Here is a 16,947-nt window from a genome sequence, read left to right as displayed (position 1 = left end):
AACTGCCTCCCCTAGTACTTGGCAGGCTGAAAGTCATTTGAAAATGAAATATTCTACTCTCTAACTTCTGTCCTGAACTGGCCTTCAGAAGGGGGTATGAAGGGCTAATAAAGAAAGGTTGTTAACCCTTGAACCTAGTTCTGAGATGTGAAGGATTTTATTCATCTTCACAGCGTTTTTAATTCTGAGACACTATCTGAGCAGCATTACTCATCAAAGAATGAAATGTGACAGAGGAGCACAGGGCTGACCACTCAGCTTTACACACTTTGCAAAAGTAAATAAACCAGCGTCCTATTGTGCCTGCACTGGCCAGGTGATTTGGAAATGGGCAGTCATTGCTGCTGTCCTTATAAAGACATGCAAGAGCCTCATCTCTCTGTGAGGCAATCCCTCTCTCCTTGTCAGTCTGAGCTGAAAAACTGCATCAGAATAGTAATCACTGCCAGGGTGCAGGCACTTTGTGATTTTTGCAGGATGCAATTTGAGACCTGCATCCTATGAGGGTGAATAGCCTCATGTGACCTCTCTGCAGCTCTTCCACAGCTTATGCTAGGCGAGTCACTTAACTGCACGTCTCAGTTTACCTGTGAAGTGAGGTTAAGCATTAAAAAGCAACAGACAAAAGTATTTCTTAACATTTTATAAATATCTAAAACCTGTAACAAAGGTACAAATTACTCAACCGATACACCAAAAAGCACTGATGAGGGAATGGGAAATTAACCGTAACAAACCACTTTAACACAGCGTCTCCACACTCTGCTCGAAGAGGTGCTTCACTGAAAGAGGTGCAGTCTGTTGGTGTACCCAGAAGTGCTTGCCAAAATGTTGGCGAACAGAGAAACTGTTTAGAAATCTTCTTCATCGAAGGTCTCAGTGCACATCAGCATGTCAGTCTCATAATCAAACTGAAGATCTTCTTCCTGAAAGCCCCCCCAAAGTCAAGCAGGGTTTAAAAACTACAGTTGACTGTATTTCAAATATACAGTGGGTTGGTCAAGTGCTGACATGTGCCAGCTGGTGTGTCATGAGCCCTCCTCTGAATCGGCAACCAGCACTTGTCAGGTGCCTGAGGTGCCAGATGAAGAATGATTCAAATCTTCAACCAGTTTCTTTCTAAAATCACAGGGCTCCACCCTGTGTCTATCAATGTAATTTAGACAACTGGTCCCGAGTGTAATAGCAAGTAGGTCGCACAACAGGCTCTGAAGATGTGAGAGCTTCCTTGTGAGCCCTTAATTTCTACTGACTTCAGGCTTTGCTGCTCTTTTAGCAACAACAGGAAATGGTTTTGTCTTTCACCAGCTTACAGAGAAAGAGTAAGTGGCTCTTGAGAAAAATGTAAGTGTAGGAGATGAAAGTGTTCATGCCTGCATTCCGTCTAGTCCACCTTCTGCACTGATGCAAGGCTCTTTAGGGCAAAACTACTTTTTAAAAATAGCTGCCATTTAAAAAATGAATAGTGGAAGGAGCACTAAATCCAACTTGCTTTTTAAGTGTCTCACCTAAAAATCTGTAGTTTGAACAGAAATTGAGCCTTTGAAGAAGCAAAGGCACTCAGTGCCATTTAGAAAAAGACCCTCAGATTTTTACTTAGATATTGTAAAATCTTTGGACCTCAATCTAAACTAATTCTTTACTACTTTTGCTGCTAAACATCTCTTTTGTGACCTTAAGACAACAGCCCTTGAAAAATGACAAGACAGCTTTAATCTTACACTCAGAAATATTTCTCTACCATCTACGATGGAAGTATGCTCCTGTTCTCATTTTTGGGTCACTATCCTTTTAAGAGCCCTCCCTATCCTTGTCCAAATTATTTCCTGTCTCCTCTCGTGCAAAAGTCTTTCTCAAGCATTTTATACCATTGGGGTGCATGCCCTTGGCAGCCTTGAGAGCCAGGACAGCAGTTCAAGAAAGGCTGCGCTCAGCGGATCTGAGATTACAAAATCCTGAATATACACAATGCAACAGTAGTACTTTGTACCTGAACAGTTATCCAGAAATGGCGTAACACAGCACTGGCATATATTGAGCAGAAATAAAACCCATCACCTCATCAGCTCTGCAGATGAAAGGAGACCATAAGCTGTCTTTTGTATTTCAGTTAGGCGCAAACTGCATGCTTCGCCGTCGTACTGTACCTGCTACCCACCTCTATGTCTTCTGCAAAGTGCGTGCACAGTGCACCAAGACTTCGCATTATCCTTGGGATAATTTATCTCAGCACTGCCCAGACTCCTGGGCTACTGTAGCACCAGCACAGGTACTGCATCAAAGCATGGGGTTCAGTGGGCAGGAAGAGATCTTTTCCCTGGCAAGTCCAGGAGGCTGATGCTCCAAGTAGCCCAATTTCTGGGGTAATGTATGTAGCCTGTACTGAGCTGTCTGCTGCTGCTTGGGTTAGTTATCTGTACAACCACTTCCATAACTGCCTCAATTTGTTTGTTTGAGATGGAGCCAAATTTCTGCTCTCAGAACAAAAAAAAATCTTTGTCAGTTACATTTTATTATTAATTTTTTTTTTTTTTTGCCTCTTGGTGGGAGGTGCTGTACTGCAGTTATCTAAACCAAAACAGACTCTGACCTTCTTATTATCAGTACTCCCTAGCCTTGATTTCTGCTCACACTCCCTTTTTATTGTCTTATCACAGACAACTCAAAAGTTCTTCCATAAAAGAAGTGCACACAGCCTTTTACTTCCTTTTGGATTCAGAGAGATCAGTCAACTGCCAATCTGCAGTACTTAAGCTTCTTTTCCTGCTTGTCTTCCCATTACTCATATTTTCCTAGTCTTCTTTCAAATGTCCCTCTTCAAAGCTTGAAAGGGATACTGCCTCTTATACCACCTCATCTGGGAGCTGTGGGCTCACACGTAACAATGCAGCACCAAACAGAAGGACAAAATGGGACCACTTAATGCTGCCAGGAATGACATTCACAAAAGCAATTTAAAACTGGAAAATACTGTATCTTTCTTTTCTAGGCCTGCACAGTTCGTGGTCATTTACATAAATATGGAAGAGCTCTGCTCTTATGCAGAACATAGTTATTCTATGTAAAAAGGCTGTGTAGATCAGTGCTTGGTCTCTGACAAAGGCCGGGAGTGGATGTTCAGGCAAAAAGTCCAAGAACTGTGTATGCGGTGTGCTCTGTTCCACAATATATGCTCCAACATTATGGCAAACTGTGCTGTGAGGACCTTCTGAGCTGGAAATTGTATCTGGACCTTCAGATTTAGTAATTGTCAATGGATTGATGCCCAGGAGTTAAATCTGGTAATTTTTATGTCCAAGTGTTTTTTAATGTTGGGTTGTTTTTTTCTGTTCTAATTTCATGGAGTGTTTTCTAGTTCTTCTCGTGTTGGACACAATGAATAATCATTCTGGGTACCAAATCCACACCATTTCGGATCAAAATTCTCTCACAGTACGTCAGTCTTTTTTGTGGAGAAGTCCTACTTAGTTGCTCCTCTTCAATGCCTTTTGGTGTGCCTGCTGCCATTATCTGAGCTTCCTTTAGTGTTACTGTCTCCTTGAGATGGGGGGCATCAAATGGCATGCAGCAGTCACTACGTGCTTACTGGTGCATCACTAGTTTCGGCTTAGTTTTCTGTCCCACTTACCCCTCATCAGAAACACTTTATTTCCTTCAAAGGAGCATCTGCTCAAGTAACAGAGACTGGTGGAATATAGGTGATAGAAAAGAACAAAAGAGTGGCTACTGTGGAGGTACAATTGACTCTGAATCCAAACAAGCAACTCTGGTGGAGGTATATCTCCCTTTCGCTCCTCCACCCATGTGCAAGCTCTGAGCCACCTCCTTGGCAGGAGGGCAAGAATGCAAACACCATGACTTCTGGCTCAGGGAATCTGCAACTGTAAGCCTGAGGTTAAGAGGCAGCTCAGCAGTTGTTTATCAGCTCTTTCAAGAACATGAATACCCTACTCCTAAGGCCTGCCACAGATGGCTCAGCCTAGGGACCTGGCACCCAGACAAGCAGAAGGTGGTCCTACTGAGCTCAGAATGGAGCGGCTGGGTGTTAATGGAGAACTGAACTGCAAAGTCAGCTTTGCCTGTTCAGCTGAGATCACTCAAGCTTTTCCAAAAGGAACCTTCATGAAAACAATTCAGGGAAAAAAAAAAAAAAAAAAAAAGAGAGATCCTCATGTAATTTGCCATTTTGAATAATTTCTAAGCACTATCAACCCCTCACACTTTGCCTCTTACAAAGGCAATCCTACTGACCTTCTGAAATGACACATCTGAAGTGATGAGCCCCAAGTTCTTATTTTTAATGATTCTGGACAATATGATCAGAAGCACAGGAAACAGAAATCCTTTTTTGACAAGGACAGAAACATACTGTTTCTATAAGAAATCCTTTGGCAAAGCTCACCTGGCAAAACTGTGTATCAGCAAAGAAGAGGTTTTTTAGGAAGTCAGTGATCTGCAGATAGAGCACGTGGTGATCCTTTGGATTTTCGTAAGTGCAGCTTGCAAATGCTGAACTGAAAATGGAACCAGATTACACATTCAACTTTCCATTCCTTCGTTTCTCCTCCTACTTTAGCTCTTCCATATTTTTCTCTCCATCACATTTTTCTTATAAATTAAAAAAATATTCAAATTGTTTTCAAGACGATTCTGATATTAAATACAATAACCAAGCAAGACAGGGAAGAGTGGAGGTAGACGTACTGAGGAGATATTTTCTAACAAGTGCAAGGAAAATATGTAAGAAAAGAGAACAGCAATAGAAGAAACCAGAATCACAACAAATAGATCCACGTAAGAGCTTTAGTAACACTGTTTTGGGGAGAAGTATCTATCCATTATAAAAGACAGCAACAATGGTTATTTGTTGGTGTATTTTTTTTAGGGTTGTTTAGAGGAACAGCTTTGACTTCTTTTGTAAAGTTTTTGAGTGAATGCAGTAACGTGTGGTCATGAAATGACATATTAGCTATCACTGGCAGGTTTGTATTCAGGTAACAGGTACCTCTGTCAAAAAAGTTATGCATTTTGTTCCTCTCCTCTATATCCTCCCTGGAATTTTACAAAGTTCTGCCATCATGTCTCTGTCTAGAATTACAAGGCACAAAGCGATAGGGAAGGAAGAGAAGAGGATAAATGTTGTCTACTGAAATACTAATCTAATTTGGGACCTAAAACAGATTGCAAAGATGATGGCAATACACTGCACTATTAAGGAATAGTTAATCTTATTTTAAAAGCAAACAACAGTTGTGACCTAATAAATTTATTTAATAGACACATATTTGTTAAGCTCTATTATATATTCAACCATATTCTGATCAAAAGCCTTTTTTCCATTCATTCTGCTCTGGAAGTGCAAGGTGGAATGGTGGTAAAAGAGATACACACTAAAGAACTCTAATTATGGAAAAATAAGTAGGAAAAGGGATTAAAAAAACCCCAAAACAAAACCAAAACCCAGACTAAAAACATTATTTGCAAAAAGAAACAATCCTAATGAAGTAGCAAGAATGCATAAAGATGAGTTTTAATGTGATTTTCCTCTTCAGGAAAGCACCCTTTTCTTTCTTTGGTCTGAAAAATCAAAGGCAGTGCCAGCTTTGTATCTGATATGTTCTCTTTTAGGTAACTCATCTGACCTGTAGAGGAAAAAGATGTTTCTATTTAATAGGTCTTGTATTTCTTTCATGTAACTACTCAGGTCAACCACACACTTTAGGCTTGATCACTTCCTTGCGATTGAATTGGGGTACTTGAAAAAGGTAAGGGAGACAATGTTAGAAAATTATCTTTTTTGTCTCATTAAACGTGGGTAGAGTTTACGATTACTGACTTATCCAGGGAATGCCTTATAGTCCTCCTAGACCTGGTAAGTGAGAGAAAGAAAAGGAAAGCATTACAAATACTGTAATTTAAAAAGATGGAAAGCTATGCAGAGTAGTGAAGAAAATCAGAAGGACCGTAGTTACTTTGAAGTGATGGGGTGCTCTGATTCTTACTAATTCTGTCGTACATGCCTATTAATCATTCCCTTATGCACCTTAAGAGACAGTATTATTATGAGCACAATTGCTAGAGGCTGCTACTGTAACCATTTACTAAAAATCAGGCACAAAAAGAGAAGCTAGGCTATTGCCTTACTATGCAGAACACTTGCCATGGAGAATTGATAGTGGGCTATTAACTTAGTCTGTCTAGCAAAAGGGGTGAGTTTGCAATTTACCTCTGGCTAGACATTCCTTGAGTCTCGCTTCTGTCAAGGAAACCAGCAACAACATCAAACGCATCTTCAAACATTACCTATTGGAGAAAACACTTCACATGTCAACATATCCAGCCACCCAGAAGTTCTACCTAGTGCATAATTTTTAAAAATGAAGCTTTTAAAAGCATGATATTCTTTCTTTCCTTTTACAAGTACGCTTACGGCTAGAGTAAACCAAGAGGGTTTTGTGAAGACAGGATTAATAAGGAATAACTGTATTTCATGACTAGGAGCATAAGGTTAGCACATTCCCTTCAGCCTGTGTTTCAACCTCTAGGAATTAGACTTAACATTACATCTCCCAAAAATCAGTAAAAAACATGAACTGTATCAGTGCTTTAGAGACTTGACCATGGGCTGCTGCTTCTGGCTGGAGACCTCAGTCTCCCCAAATCTATTCCAGTGTGTGACATGGCTTGCAAAGGAATTTAGATGTTCCCTGCGACAGACTGATAAGCTCATTAGTTTACTCTGCCATAATGTAGTTCACACATTTTCTGTGCCAGAAAGTATTGTACATGCAACACCCCCATGACATTTCCTACGGAGGTCAGCAATATAAGTTGTGTCATGCGACTCAAAAAGAACTTGTCAATACCATTTACTTACATGCTAAAGGTGGACATCTGTCCTTCCCTTGCAGCTAATAAAATTACACACACGTCTTTGAGCAGCTAGCTGCTTAAGTAATCAGTGCTCCAGGAACAGTTTACAAAGAGTTGGCTGTTATTTCATCTCTTTTTAACAAATGCCTCGGTCTACTCAGTCACTGAGTTCTTGGCTCTGCAGAGGTGCATGACACAGGCAGTCATTAGCCCTGTACCACTGGAACTTTCTCTTTCCTACCAAGTGCTTTGATGAAAAAAAAGCCACACAACCCAAAGCACAGCAGGCCTTGGCAAACTGGCTATTCCTTCTGGATTTAGATCATCTGTGCTCCTTGGAGAGTTTGCAGAGAACAGTAACTGCGTAATTCTTGTCCTTGCTTCCTCCCCCTGGAGCAAGTTAGAGCAAACTTAACTGTTACTTAGCACAGAAGCTACAGGTCAGTGAAGACTATCAGGATTACTACCACTGCACTCCTATAGCTTGCCAAGGAGACAATTCTTTTACCAAGAGAGAATTTAGTGCAGGCACTTACTCAAAGACTTAATTGTCTTCACTTTTTGCACTCAAGTGGTCTTGGGAAAGCTTAATTGCAACTACTGTATGTTAACAAAAGCTGCAGGGCCAATTAGCATCTGAAAGCTTGGAGTTTCAGAGGCAGATGTATGTTACTGAGCACTTACTTCCTCTGGTGTGGAGACTGAGGAATCACTGGCTTCCTCACTGTTACCTCGACTGTCCCTCACACTACCTTCAGTGCATGCAGGCTCCTGGCAAGCAGCCTTAGGATCCATGAGGAAATCTCTCTGGCTACAGTACTGCAAGATGCTGTCTCTCCTTTCTTCTGAAAGCTCTTGCCAGAGGTGGGAAATAGCTGTGGATGCCTCAGGAAGAGGCACCTCCTCAGTGCAAACAATTCCATGCTCTATCAGTAGGTCCACTGTGTGCTTATAAAAACACAGGTATCTGCAATGAACGGAAAGTGAGCATCTCTTAAAAGCAAGCTATGATGCAGCCATTTACGATAATGCAGCAGGAGCCTGGGGAGTAGCTCTGATTCATAACTACTTCACTCACTCCCCACCTAAGACTTCATACAATTACTGCAGGTTGCCCAGCACTGCTTGAAGATCTTAGCAACTCTTTGCCAAGGCTTCATCTGCAAGAGGCAGGTTCTAGCCACAGTCCCAGCAAAGCTGTCTCACAACAGAAGCTCCAGGCGCTGCACACTGTACCTGTTGCACGGGAAAACCTCATTCTGGCATTTCATAAATTTTGAGTTACTTGCCTTTATATCTGGAGGATTTGACATTGTAATTAACTTTTTATACTTTTAGTGGCATAGCACTACACTTAGCCTTGGCTGAGGCCATATCCTGATTATTAGGTCCTATACATACAGATAGAAAGAGGCTACCCCAGGCCTGGATGCTCTGACTTAAATAAGCATCGAGACTCAATTTCCTCCATTTTATATCTGAAGAAACACATCCTTAAGATTGACTTCTGTGCAGTCTGTAGTGAAATTCCTAATGGAACATATGTGCCATAATTTCAACCCTGTTACTAATCTCAGAATGAGCCCACTTCTTCTGTTAGCACTGTGTGGCACAGTGAACTAGGGATAATAATATCTACTTTGGAAAGGTTATTTTATGTTAATTAAATGCTTAGAGCCTCTCAGATGAAAATAACAAGATCAAAAGAGTACAAACCAAGAGTTCTATAAACAGCAGTCACTCTTACTAAGTTTGGGCTCAAAATGATTCCTTGAAGATGTCCCAGATGAGCACATTTCCTGATTAACTGAACAGTATTGCATGAGAGAAAACAACTCAGAAGAGTTCCGACTCTTTTCTTTTCTCATTTTCCTTTCTTTTCTCATTTTCTCCTCTCCTCCCCTCTCCTCATAGTTGTTCCAGCAAACCAATATCGGAAAATCTTAAGGTTTAGCACAAAAGCATAAACATATTCAAACTCCAGTTTCCACACTCTGGAGTATTTTCCTTCATTGCTGGAGACAAAATAACAGAAGGAGAATAAGCATTCTCATGTACAGTATTGCTCTCACTAAAGATTCTGGATGACAGCTCCAGATAAAGGATCTGGAGTTTCTCAACCAGAAGAATATGAATGGCCATTAGACTGCTTTGCCAAAGAAATTAAGCTTGAACCATGACTCAACTATTTCCTTCCTGGCTGGAAGGATACAACAACATTTTGCACTGGACAGGGTACCCTACCAATGTAGCTTCTGTTGCTGGACATGAGGAAAAAAAAAAAAGCCTGTTGAAGCTCAAAGCATTTCTGATGCTGCCCAAATAATATGATTACACAGTTACCAAAAGGCTGTTATTTTCTTTGATGAAGAGTCCCTATTGTTTTATGCCTGTTATAAAAGACCATTTTTTAAGAAGAATTAGCTATGAACCAACTGTGGTCTGCCATATGACTGTAGGATAAGTGCCAGAGTCCATACAGTACAGGCCCTGGTCTACCTCGTCACTGAAGAAGCTGTTTATGGCTCTGTCGTGCATGCTTTGGTGAAGTAGAGCTTACTTCCCTTAGAAAATCTGGAGTCAGCACGTCTCAAGGTCTTGTAAATGATACCTTACTACAGCCACCTCCGATTCCCACAGGAGCAAAGGCAGGAACAGGAGCGGGAGGCTGGTGCCATCTGCTGGCACACCTGAAGCCTCACTTTGATGAAAAACTCAATAATCCAAGGGAATTTTATAAATAAGCACCGGCTCAAAGAAAAAGAGAAGAAGGAACCGCGGAAGCTTTTGTTTATGTGGAAGAGGATGCCAGGCGCAGCTGTGGATTCTCCTGCACTGCATATTCTTAACTCTGAAATGGTTAGGGTGAAATTGACTCTGCTTGATGGTACAGGATAGAGACCCATCTGTTTCTCAAATCCTTACAACTAAATTATCATTTATACTTTTGGAAAGCATCCATGACCTCTAAGTACCTCCTAGTGCTGTCTGACAGCAAGAGGAAGAATGTGATGAATAATGTACTCAGTCTTAAGATACCAATAACTTCAAAATAAACCCAGTAATTTTACCATTTCAAACAGAGACTAAAATACACGGATCACTGACACGAGAACAGTGCTCTTTGATTTTTAGGTCCTGCATCAGGCACTTAGGAGCTGATTGTAAAGGAGGTTACAGGCTTGCACCCACTAGCTAGAAGTCTGACACACACAGGTGTTTAGGTTCCCCTTCTCCTCCCTGCCATGTTGCAGACATTCTGAAGAGTGCTTTCTGGTATCTCTCAGACCACCACTATTCTGCAGCCCACAGGCTGAGGACTACCTGATCTTCCCTGGCTGGATCCAGCCTCATCCTGCTCTGATCCCACAAAAAAAGTACTGCAAGCTGACAGGAGCTAAAGGTCTATTTCTGTGGGGCGCAACAGCGTTCAAGCTCCTCATAACAATGCTATTACAGGCAGAATGAACATCACTGTGGGGGAAAGTGTCTGCCTACCTCTGGTTCCTGCACCTCCTCAGAACACATACAGCTAGACATACAGCAATTCTTACATTCCTAAAATCTAGCCCTGTTGCAGAGATACAACTTGACAGTGGTACTGATGCCACAAACACACAGGGACATGCACCTACATAAAGCACTCTGGATGAATAATCTCCTATTCCATCTGAGCTTGCCTATTGAACCACTTTTGTTAGCAGGTCCGTTGCATCTGACCCTGCAAGCAGTATGGACAGTGGTAAAACATGGCCACACACGGACTGATACATTTAAAAGAAATTTTTTGCTCTTTCTTGAGGAAGGGTGGAAAATCCCCAGGGATTTTCCAAGGCCTGGAGAGCTGGGGGCTGCTATGATGCTGGGAGTCCATTGACATGCAAGTTGCAGGTAAGGGATTCGGGAGGAGCTCAGGTTCATCACCAGCAGAGTTGAAAATGCTGGCACAAAGCTTCTGCAAGGCAGATACAAGCTCCAGTAGGGCTGCACGAACAGCAGCAACTGGATGCCCAGTGTAATTTCAAACAACTTAAAAAACTCAGGTCAACATGAGATACATCTACCGTTCAAATTCCACCAGATCCAGGGATGAAGCGTCTGAAGACTGGATCAATTCTGGCTTCCTATCCTCTTCCAGTGTTGGCTTTTCACATTCTTGAATCAAATACCAGACAGAAGAGTCACTCTCACTTACAGCTTCAGAGGCTGATGCAGTGCTGGAAAGAACACAAGAATACACAGAATAAAAAGCCACATGAACAACTTATTAATTGAATTAATAAGACCCTTGTCATGCTCACTCCAGAGCGAAGGGCCATTCTTCCCAAGCCAGCCTTCTCCTCCTCCTTTTGTTTGCAGGCAAAGGAGAAGTCTTCGCTCGAGATCAGCTACATAGGAGGGAAGAAAATACAAGCACTGACTAGAAATGAGACCAACAACATGCTTAGAGTGTTTTTTCACATCACAGATGTTACAGGGGTCCAGGTGAAATCTCTTTATCTTTACCTCACATTGAAAGGCCTCTGCTTGGAAATTCAGCAACAATGACAAAGAGGTTCAGAGATGCTGGGATGAAAGCAAGTGCAAAGTATTATCATCTTTCTTTGATTGGTATAAGCCCTTACCCATGATTGCTGAAGTGCCTCTTGACATATTCTTCTCTGACTTCCTCCAAGCCAGGCGGATTCCCATCCTCCAGACTGAAGGATTCTGTTGTCAGCAGAAAAGTTACTGTCACATCAGTGGCACTCTAGGCTTCCCTCTCACCCTCAGCCCCAATCAAACAGAACAATTTCAACAACTGGTTCTTTTCAAGCCAGAGCTTTCCATAAGGCAAAAATAATGTAAAAAGAGAAACTTCTGCCTCTTCTACAATGTAATTACCATTCGGGGGGGTATGATTATTGAGGAACTTTGAATCAATACCTTCTTCCTAATGTTGGTCTGATAGACCTGATGGTGAAAACGACCAGCAAATCAATGTCCAGGCAAGTACTAGTCAATACAGTATTCACAAGCAGTATGAATTGTACTTATATGCAAGTAAATGCAAGGGGAAGTTTACCTCCAAACTCTCCTCAACCAGCCTCACTGCTTGTGATCCCTTCAATTTTATAAAACAATAGAACAGTTTGTGTTGGATAGGACCTTAAATATCATCTGGTTCCAACCCCTGCCACGAGCAGGGACACCTTCCACCAGACCAGGTTGCTCAAAGCCCCGTCCAACCTGGCCTTGAACACTGCCAGGGATGGGGCAGCCACAGCTTCTCTGGGCAACCTGTTCCAGTGCCTCACCACCCTCACAGTAAAGAATTTCTTCCTAATATCTAATCTAAACCTACCTTCTTTCAGTTTAAATCCATTCCCCCTTGTCCTGTCACTACATGCCCTTGTAAAAAGTTTGTCTCCAGATTTCTTGTAAGCCCCCTTTATGTATTGGAAGACTGTTATAAGGTCTCCCCTGAGCCTTCTCTTCTCCAGACTGAACTCTTTCAGCCTCTCTTCATAGGAGAGGTTTACCCTGTCAAACTACTCCCTCTGCCTATGGCTGGCTTCCATGATTTATCAAAGAATGGGCACTCAGAGGAAATTGCTCATTTTAAGCACTGGGACTTCTAACAGATGCAAATTATTGGGAGGAGCAAGTTGAAAGAATAGCAATGTTTGGGCATTTTTTCTAGCCAACATTAATTTGCACACTTGAAGGGACATAAAAATACACCCAAAGTCTCTACCCCATCAGCCCCCAGTCCTACTTGCTGCCACTGAGGCAGTAGCCAGCATCAGTAAAGAGAAGGCACGGTGGCAAGGGTGTGAAGTTCCAAAGTGGGAGCTGCCTCAACTGCTGACAGCACACACTAGACTGCTGTGACGCATGCTGTCACAAGTGATAATGGAAGACTGCATGAATGTCACCCACGATGCTGAGAAAAAACAAAACTGCAGCATCTCTCTTACCCATTTCTATGAGAGGTTCTTAATTAGAGGCTTCCGTTTCCTGTTCTAGGAAATCCTCAAAAGCTTCTCTGTCCTCCTTCTTTCCCTCACCCAGAGCCTGCTGTTCTGAAGTTTAAGTCCTGTCTGGGCTCAACTCAGACTGTGCCATGCTGCTGCAGCTGTGAGGAGCACACACGCTCCTGCAGCCTCTCAGTGGGAGCCCAAGCATGCAGCCTGGGGACCCACGCCAGACCCAAACTTGCCAGGGGTGAATTGGCAGAAGGGTGACAAGGGCACTCTGCCTGAACTACTTGCTGCCATGGGTTAGCAGGAATTACTTTTTCCTTCCTTCACCTAGGCTGAGGAGGAGGTAGGAACAACTGAGAGTCAGAGGGGGATTTCTGAGGTGCAGTGCTTAGTGGGTCAATACACTTTTTACTCTCCCCTGCTTACTGCTACAACTAAAGCCAGAGTTTAATGTTTTAATGGGCTCAGTCGTGTACCTATCTGTCTCTATTTAACAAATAAATTAACAAAACAAGTCCAGGCACTCTGTCCATGGCAAATGCAGTTGCATACAGTTACCTTTCATCTTCAGCAAAGAACCCAAGGTTTGCTCCAGCTTCTGGATAGATTTCTTAGCCTTACGCAAAACCTGATACTAAACATAAGAAGAAATGAGAACTGATTGCTCTCTGCTCTGACTAGATTCATGTTTTAACATGCCTTGGTTGCTTTCTTCACTTTTCCTTCATTTTGACTTTCAGTTATATCGATGTCTCTGAAACAACTGTGTTTTTTCACCAGCAACCGTCATCCATATGAAAAGGGAAAAGAACTAATACCAGAGCAAACTTATAGGACATAAATATATATTATATTATGCAATACAAACACATAACACCTAGTTACATAGGTGTTACTTAGTTACTAGTTACTTAACTCTGACCTTCTTTCATCAGCTAATGGTCTTGTTTGGCTCACTCTCTTCTTGGAGCATGTCCAGAAATACCACACTGTGATGTCTTGCTGGATATCTGCCAACTTCAGGCATAAGACTTTACTAATCATTTCCCATGAGAATTTTGCTAGGAGAAGCCTTCACCATGTTGTAGTCTCAGCTACACTTATGTAAACTGGAATAACTTCAGTTTGCTGCACATCATTCCATCATTTATAGAAAACACAGCTGAGAACATATGGCCAATACATTTAAACATACGCAGCTCAAAAATATTTCAAGATTTATGTGACTGCGGACACAATCCACAATTGCCATAGGCAGGATGAATACCTTGTGGAGTTTTCACACAGGATATTTTAGCCAGACACTAACCACTGGGATTACAAGTGAATGTCTGTGTTTAGGCTCTCAAAGATACTGAGCCTCCTTGGCCTCCAAGTGTCACACAAGGGGCACATGATAGTACGAAAATGTAATTTCAAGAACTGATGTGAAGATAGTCCCCTTAGACTAGACAAAATAAGTATCCGTTTAGTCCTGGCTTCTGAGATAATGGTGATTTCAGCTTAACTTGCATCTTGTTCAGAACATGGCAAACTGAACTCTTACCTCAACCTGCATAAGAGGTAAGGTGCTCAGCAGGCATAAGTCCCAGATAGCAGCATTTGGCATGTTCAGAGCCTCAAAACCATTTACAAGGACAATTCCCTTCCTAAGCAATCATTACGCTCTCCATTTTACAAACTGGAAAACTGAAAGTAACCGATCGGACTAAATGAAGTGGCGGCAGAATTGAGGATAAAAAGGACTCCCCGTGTTTATTCCTCGGCCTTGAGAATGGTAATATCCATCATTCCAGTAGCATTTTTGGGTCAATTTTATCTTTATAAACAATTTTGGTTTAAGGAAATAGTTTTGGGGGTTTTGGTTTGTTAGGTTTCGGGCTTTTTTGTTTTAGTTTAGTAGAGACCAATAAACCGTACTGGTGGTTGTTTTTTCCTGACTTATTTTTCCAGTGTGTTGAACACAGAGTGCACCCTCATAAGGTTGAATGAATTACTTCCTCCCCTACAACTTATTCTCTTAATCCTTGAACACACTATTCTGATTTCACAGCAAAATGCTGTGAAATGAAGATAACCTCATCATAGAATCATAGAATAGTTAGGGTTGGAAAGGACCTTAAGATCATCCAGTTCCAATCCCCCTGCCATGGGCAGGGACACCTCATACTAAACCATGCCACCCAAGGCCTCATCCAACCTGGCCTTGAACACCGCCAAGGATGGAGCATTCACAACCTCCCTGGGCAACCCATTCCAGTGCCTCACCACCCTCTCAGTAAAGAATTTCTTCCTTAGATCCAATCTAAACTTACCCTGTTTCAGTTTTAACTTGCTACCCCTTGTCCTGTCACTACAGTCCCTGATGAAGAGTCCCTCCCCAGCATCCTTGTAGGCCCCCTTCAGATACTGGAAGGCTGCTATGAGGTCTCCACGCAGCCTTCTCTTCTCCAGGCTGAACAGCCCCAACTTTCTCAGCCTGTCTTCATATGGGAGGTGCTCCAGTCCCCTGATCATCCTCGTGGCCTCCTCTGGACTTGTTCCAACAGTTCCATGTCCTTTTTATGTTGAGGACACCAGAACTGCACACAATACTCCAAGTGAGGTCTCACGAGAGCAGAGTAGAGGGGCAGGATCACCTCCTTCGACCTGCTGGTCACACTTCTCTTGATGCAGCCCAGGATATGGTTGGCTTTCTGGGCTGCGAGTGCACACGGCTGGCTCATGTTCATTTTCTCATCGACCAACACCCCCAAGTCCTTCTCTGCAGGGCTGCTCTGAATCTCTTCTCTGCCCAACCTGTAGCTGTGCCTGGGATTGCTCCGACCCAGGTGTAGGACCTTGCACTTGGCATGGTTGATTATGGGATCCCTTGGTTTGTTTACAAAATACAAAGAAGCCACAAAGCTATGAAGAAGCTGCAAAAACCCTCTGAGAAAAGCGCAGATAGGGCCCATGGTAAACCCATGATCCAGAGTCTACAAAGTGAGCAATTTTCCTACACTGACCTGCCTGCTTTAAAGTAAATGCGATTGAGGAAAGCTGGACACAGTGAAATTACACACAGACTGGCATCCATAAAGATACAGTGGCCATCCTAAGGAACCTGGTTAAATTTAAACACACACACGTATAACAGGACTGCACAAAGAAACTGTCACTGTTGCGCACCTTTGATGCTGATCTGCCTGATCGAGACAAAACAGCTTCCTGCAAGCCGCTGAAGAGCTTTGCCAGCGTAGCCCGGTGGCGTGCCTGTGATGAGCGCCGCTTGGCCACGTGAGGCTCTGCCTCTTGCAGCTGTCTCAGGGGACTGGGATTCACTCTGGCATGCGTCCTCCTACAGCCTCCAGCTGTCTCCATCAAAAGCTGCAATGCAACATTTATTTATACTGAATAAATATGTAAGTAAGTGAAGAAAAAGAAACCTTAAAGCCTGCATAGTGGACTGAGAAAGGTAAGCTTGGGTGACTGAAAAGCGCACTCCAGCTCATTTTTCTGCAGGAAGTAATGGAGTTTGAAATCTTCTCTTTGCCTGAGCGATGTCATCTCTAAGTACTGACTAAGACCTAACCTATCACTAATTCTAAACTGTGGGTCATGAAACACAGCCGAGACAAGCCTCCCACCTCCTGCACCCTTCCCCACAATGACTTGATGCTCCATCTTTATGGGCTATCTGGGGCTCAGGTTCACATTGTGCTGAGGCTCCTCAAGCCACCAATGGTAAAGACAGACTTCTTCTCCGTGCCGGAATTCTTTCTCCAATTAACTGTGACATCTGAGCAGGCATGGATGCAAGATGCACACGTGTGAGAGGGCCAGACACATGCCCACCTAGGCCCGCTGCAGCCACCCCTCTGGCCTGACAGAGCCCAAAGCGCCTGCTTTGGGAAGCCCTTCCCGGCACTGGATCAGTGCTCCCTGCCCCGTTACCGACCGCAAGCACGGCCTAGAGGTAAGAACTCCTGCCCCTGCTGTTTCTTCTGCAGCCGGGAGGGAAAAGGCTGGCCCGGATAAGCCCGTGTGGGAATCCGCCGGAAGCTTCCGCGGATCGACCGAGCGATCGAACCCACCCTGCCCTGCCCGGCTCGGCTCGGCTCGGCTC

The 16,947-nt window shown here is 43.1% G+C and overlaps 1 protein-coding gene across 1 annotated transcript in view; it reads right to left on the bottom strand.

Annotated features, from left to right (window-relative positions):
• Positions 1-796: 796 nt before the first annotated feature.
• Positions 797-16,947, bottom strand: part of STRA8 (stimulated by retinoic acid 8) — a gene marked incomplete at its 5' end in the record, with an annotated part of 16,487 nt that continues 336 nt past the window's right edge. The window contains 8 exon segments of the mRNA XM_080610029.1: positions 797-926; positions 4,403-4,514; positions 6,227-6,303; positions 7,558-7,840; positions 10,938-11,090; positions 11,499-11,583; positions 13,398-13,473; positions 16,806-16,946. Coding sequence (XP_080466155.1) covers positions 852-926; positions 4,403-4,514; positions 6,227-6,303; positions 7,558-7,840; positions 10,938-11,090; positions 11,499-11,583; positions 13,398-13,473; positions 16,806-16,946 — 1,002 coding nt within the window. The 3' untranslated portion in view covers positions 797-851.

Source organism: Psittacula echo (assembly GCF_963264785.1).
Source record: "Psittacula echo genome assembly, chromosome: 1".
Lineage (NCBI taxonomy): Eukaryota > Metazoa > Chordata > Aves > Psittaciformes > Psittacidae > Psittacula > Psittacula echo.
Note: the sequence above shows the minus strand (reverse complement) of the source record. Positions and strands in the feature narration are given on the sequence as shown.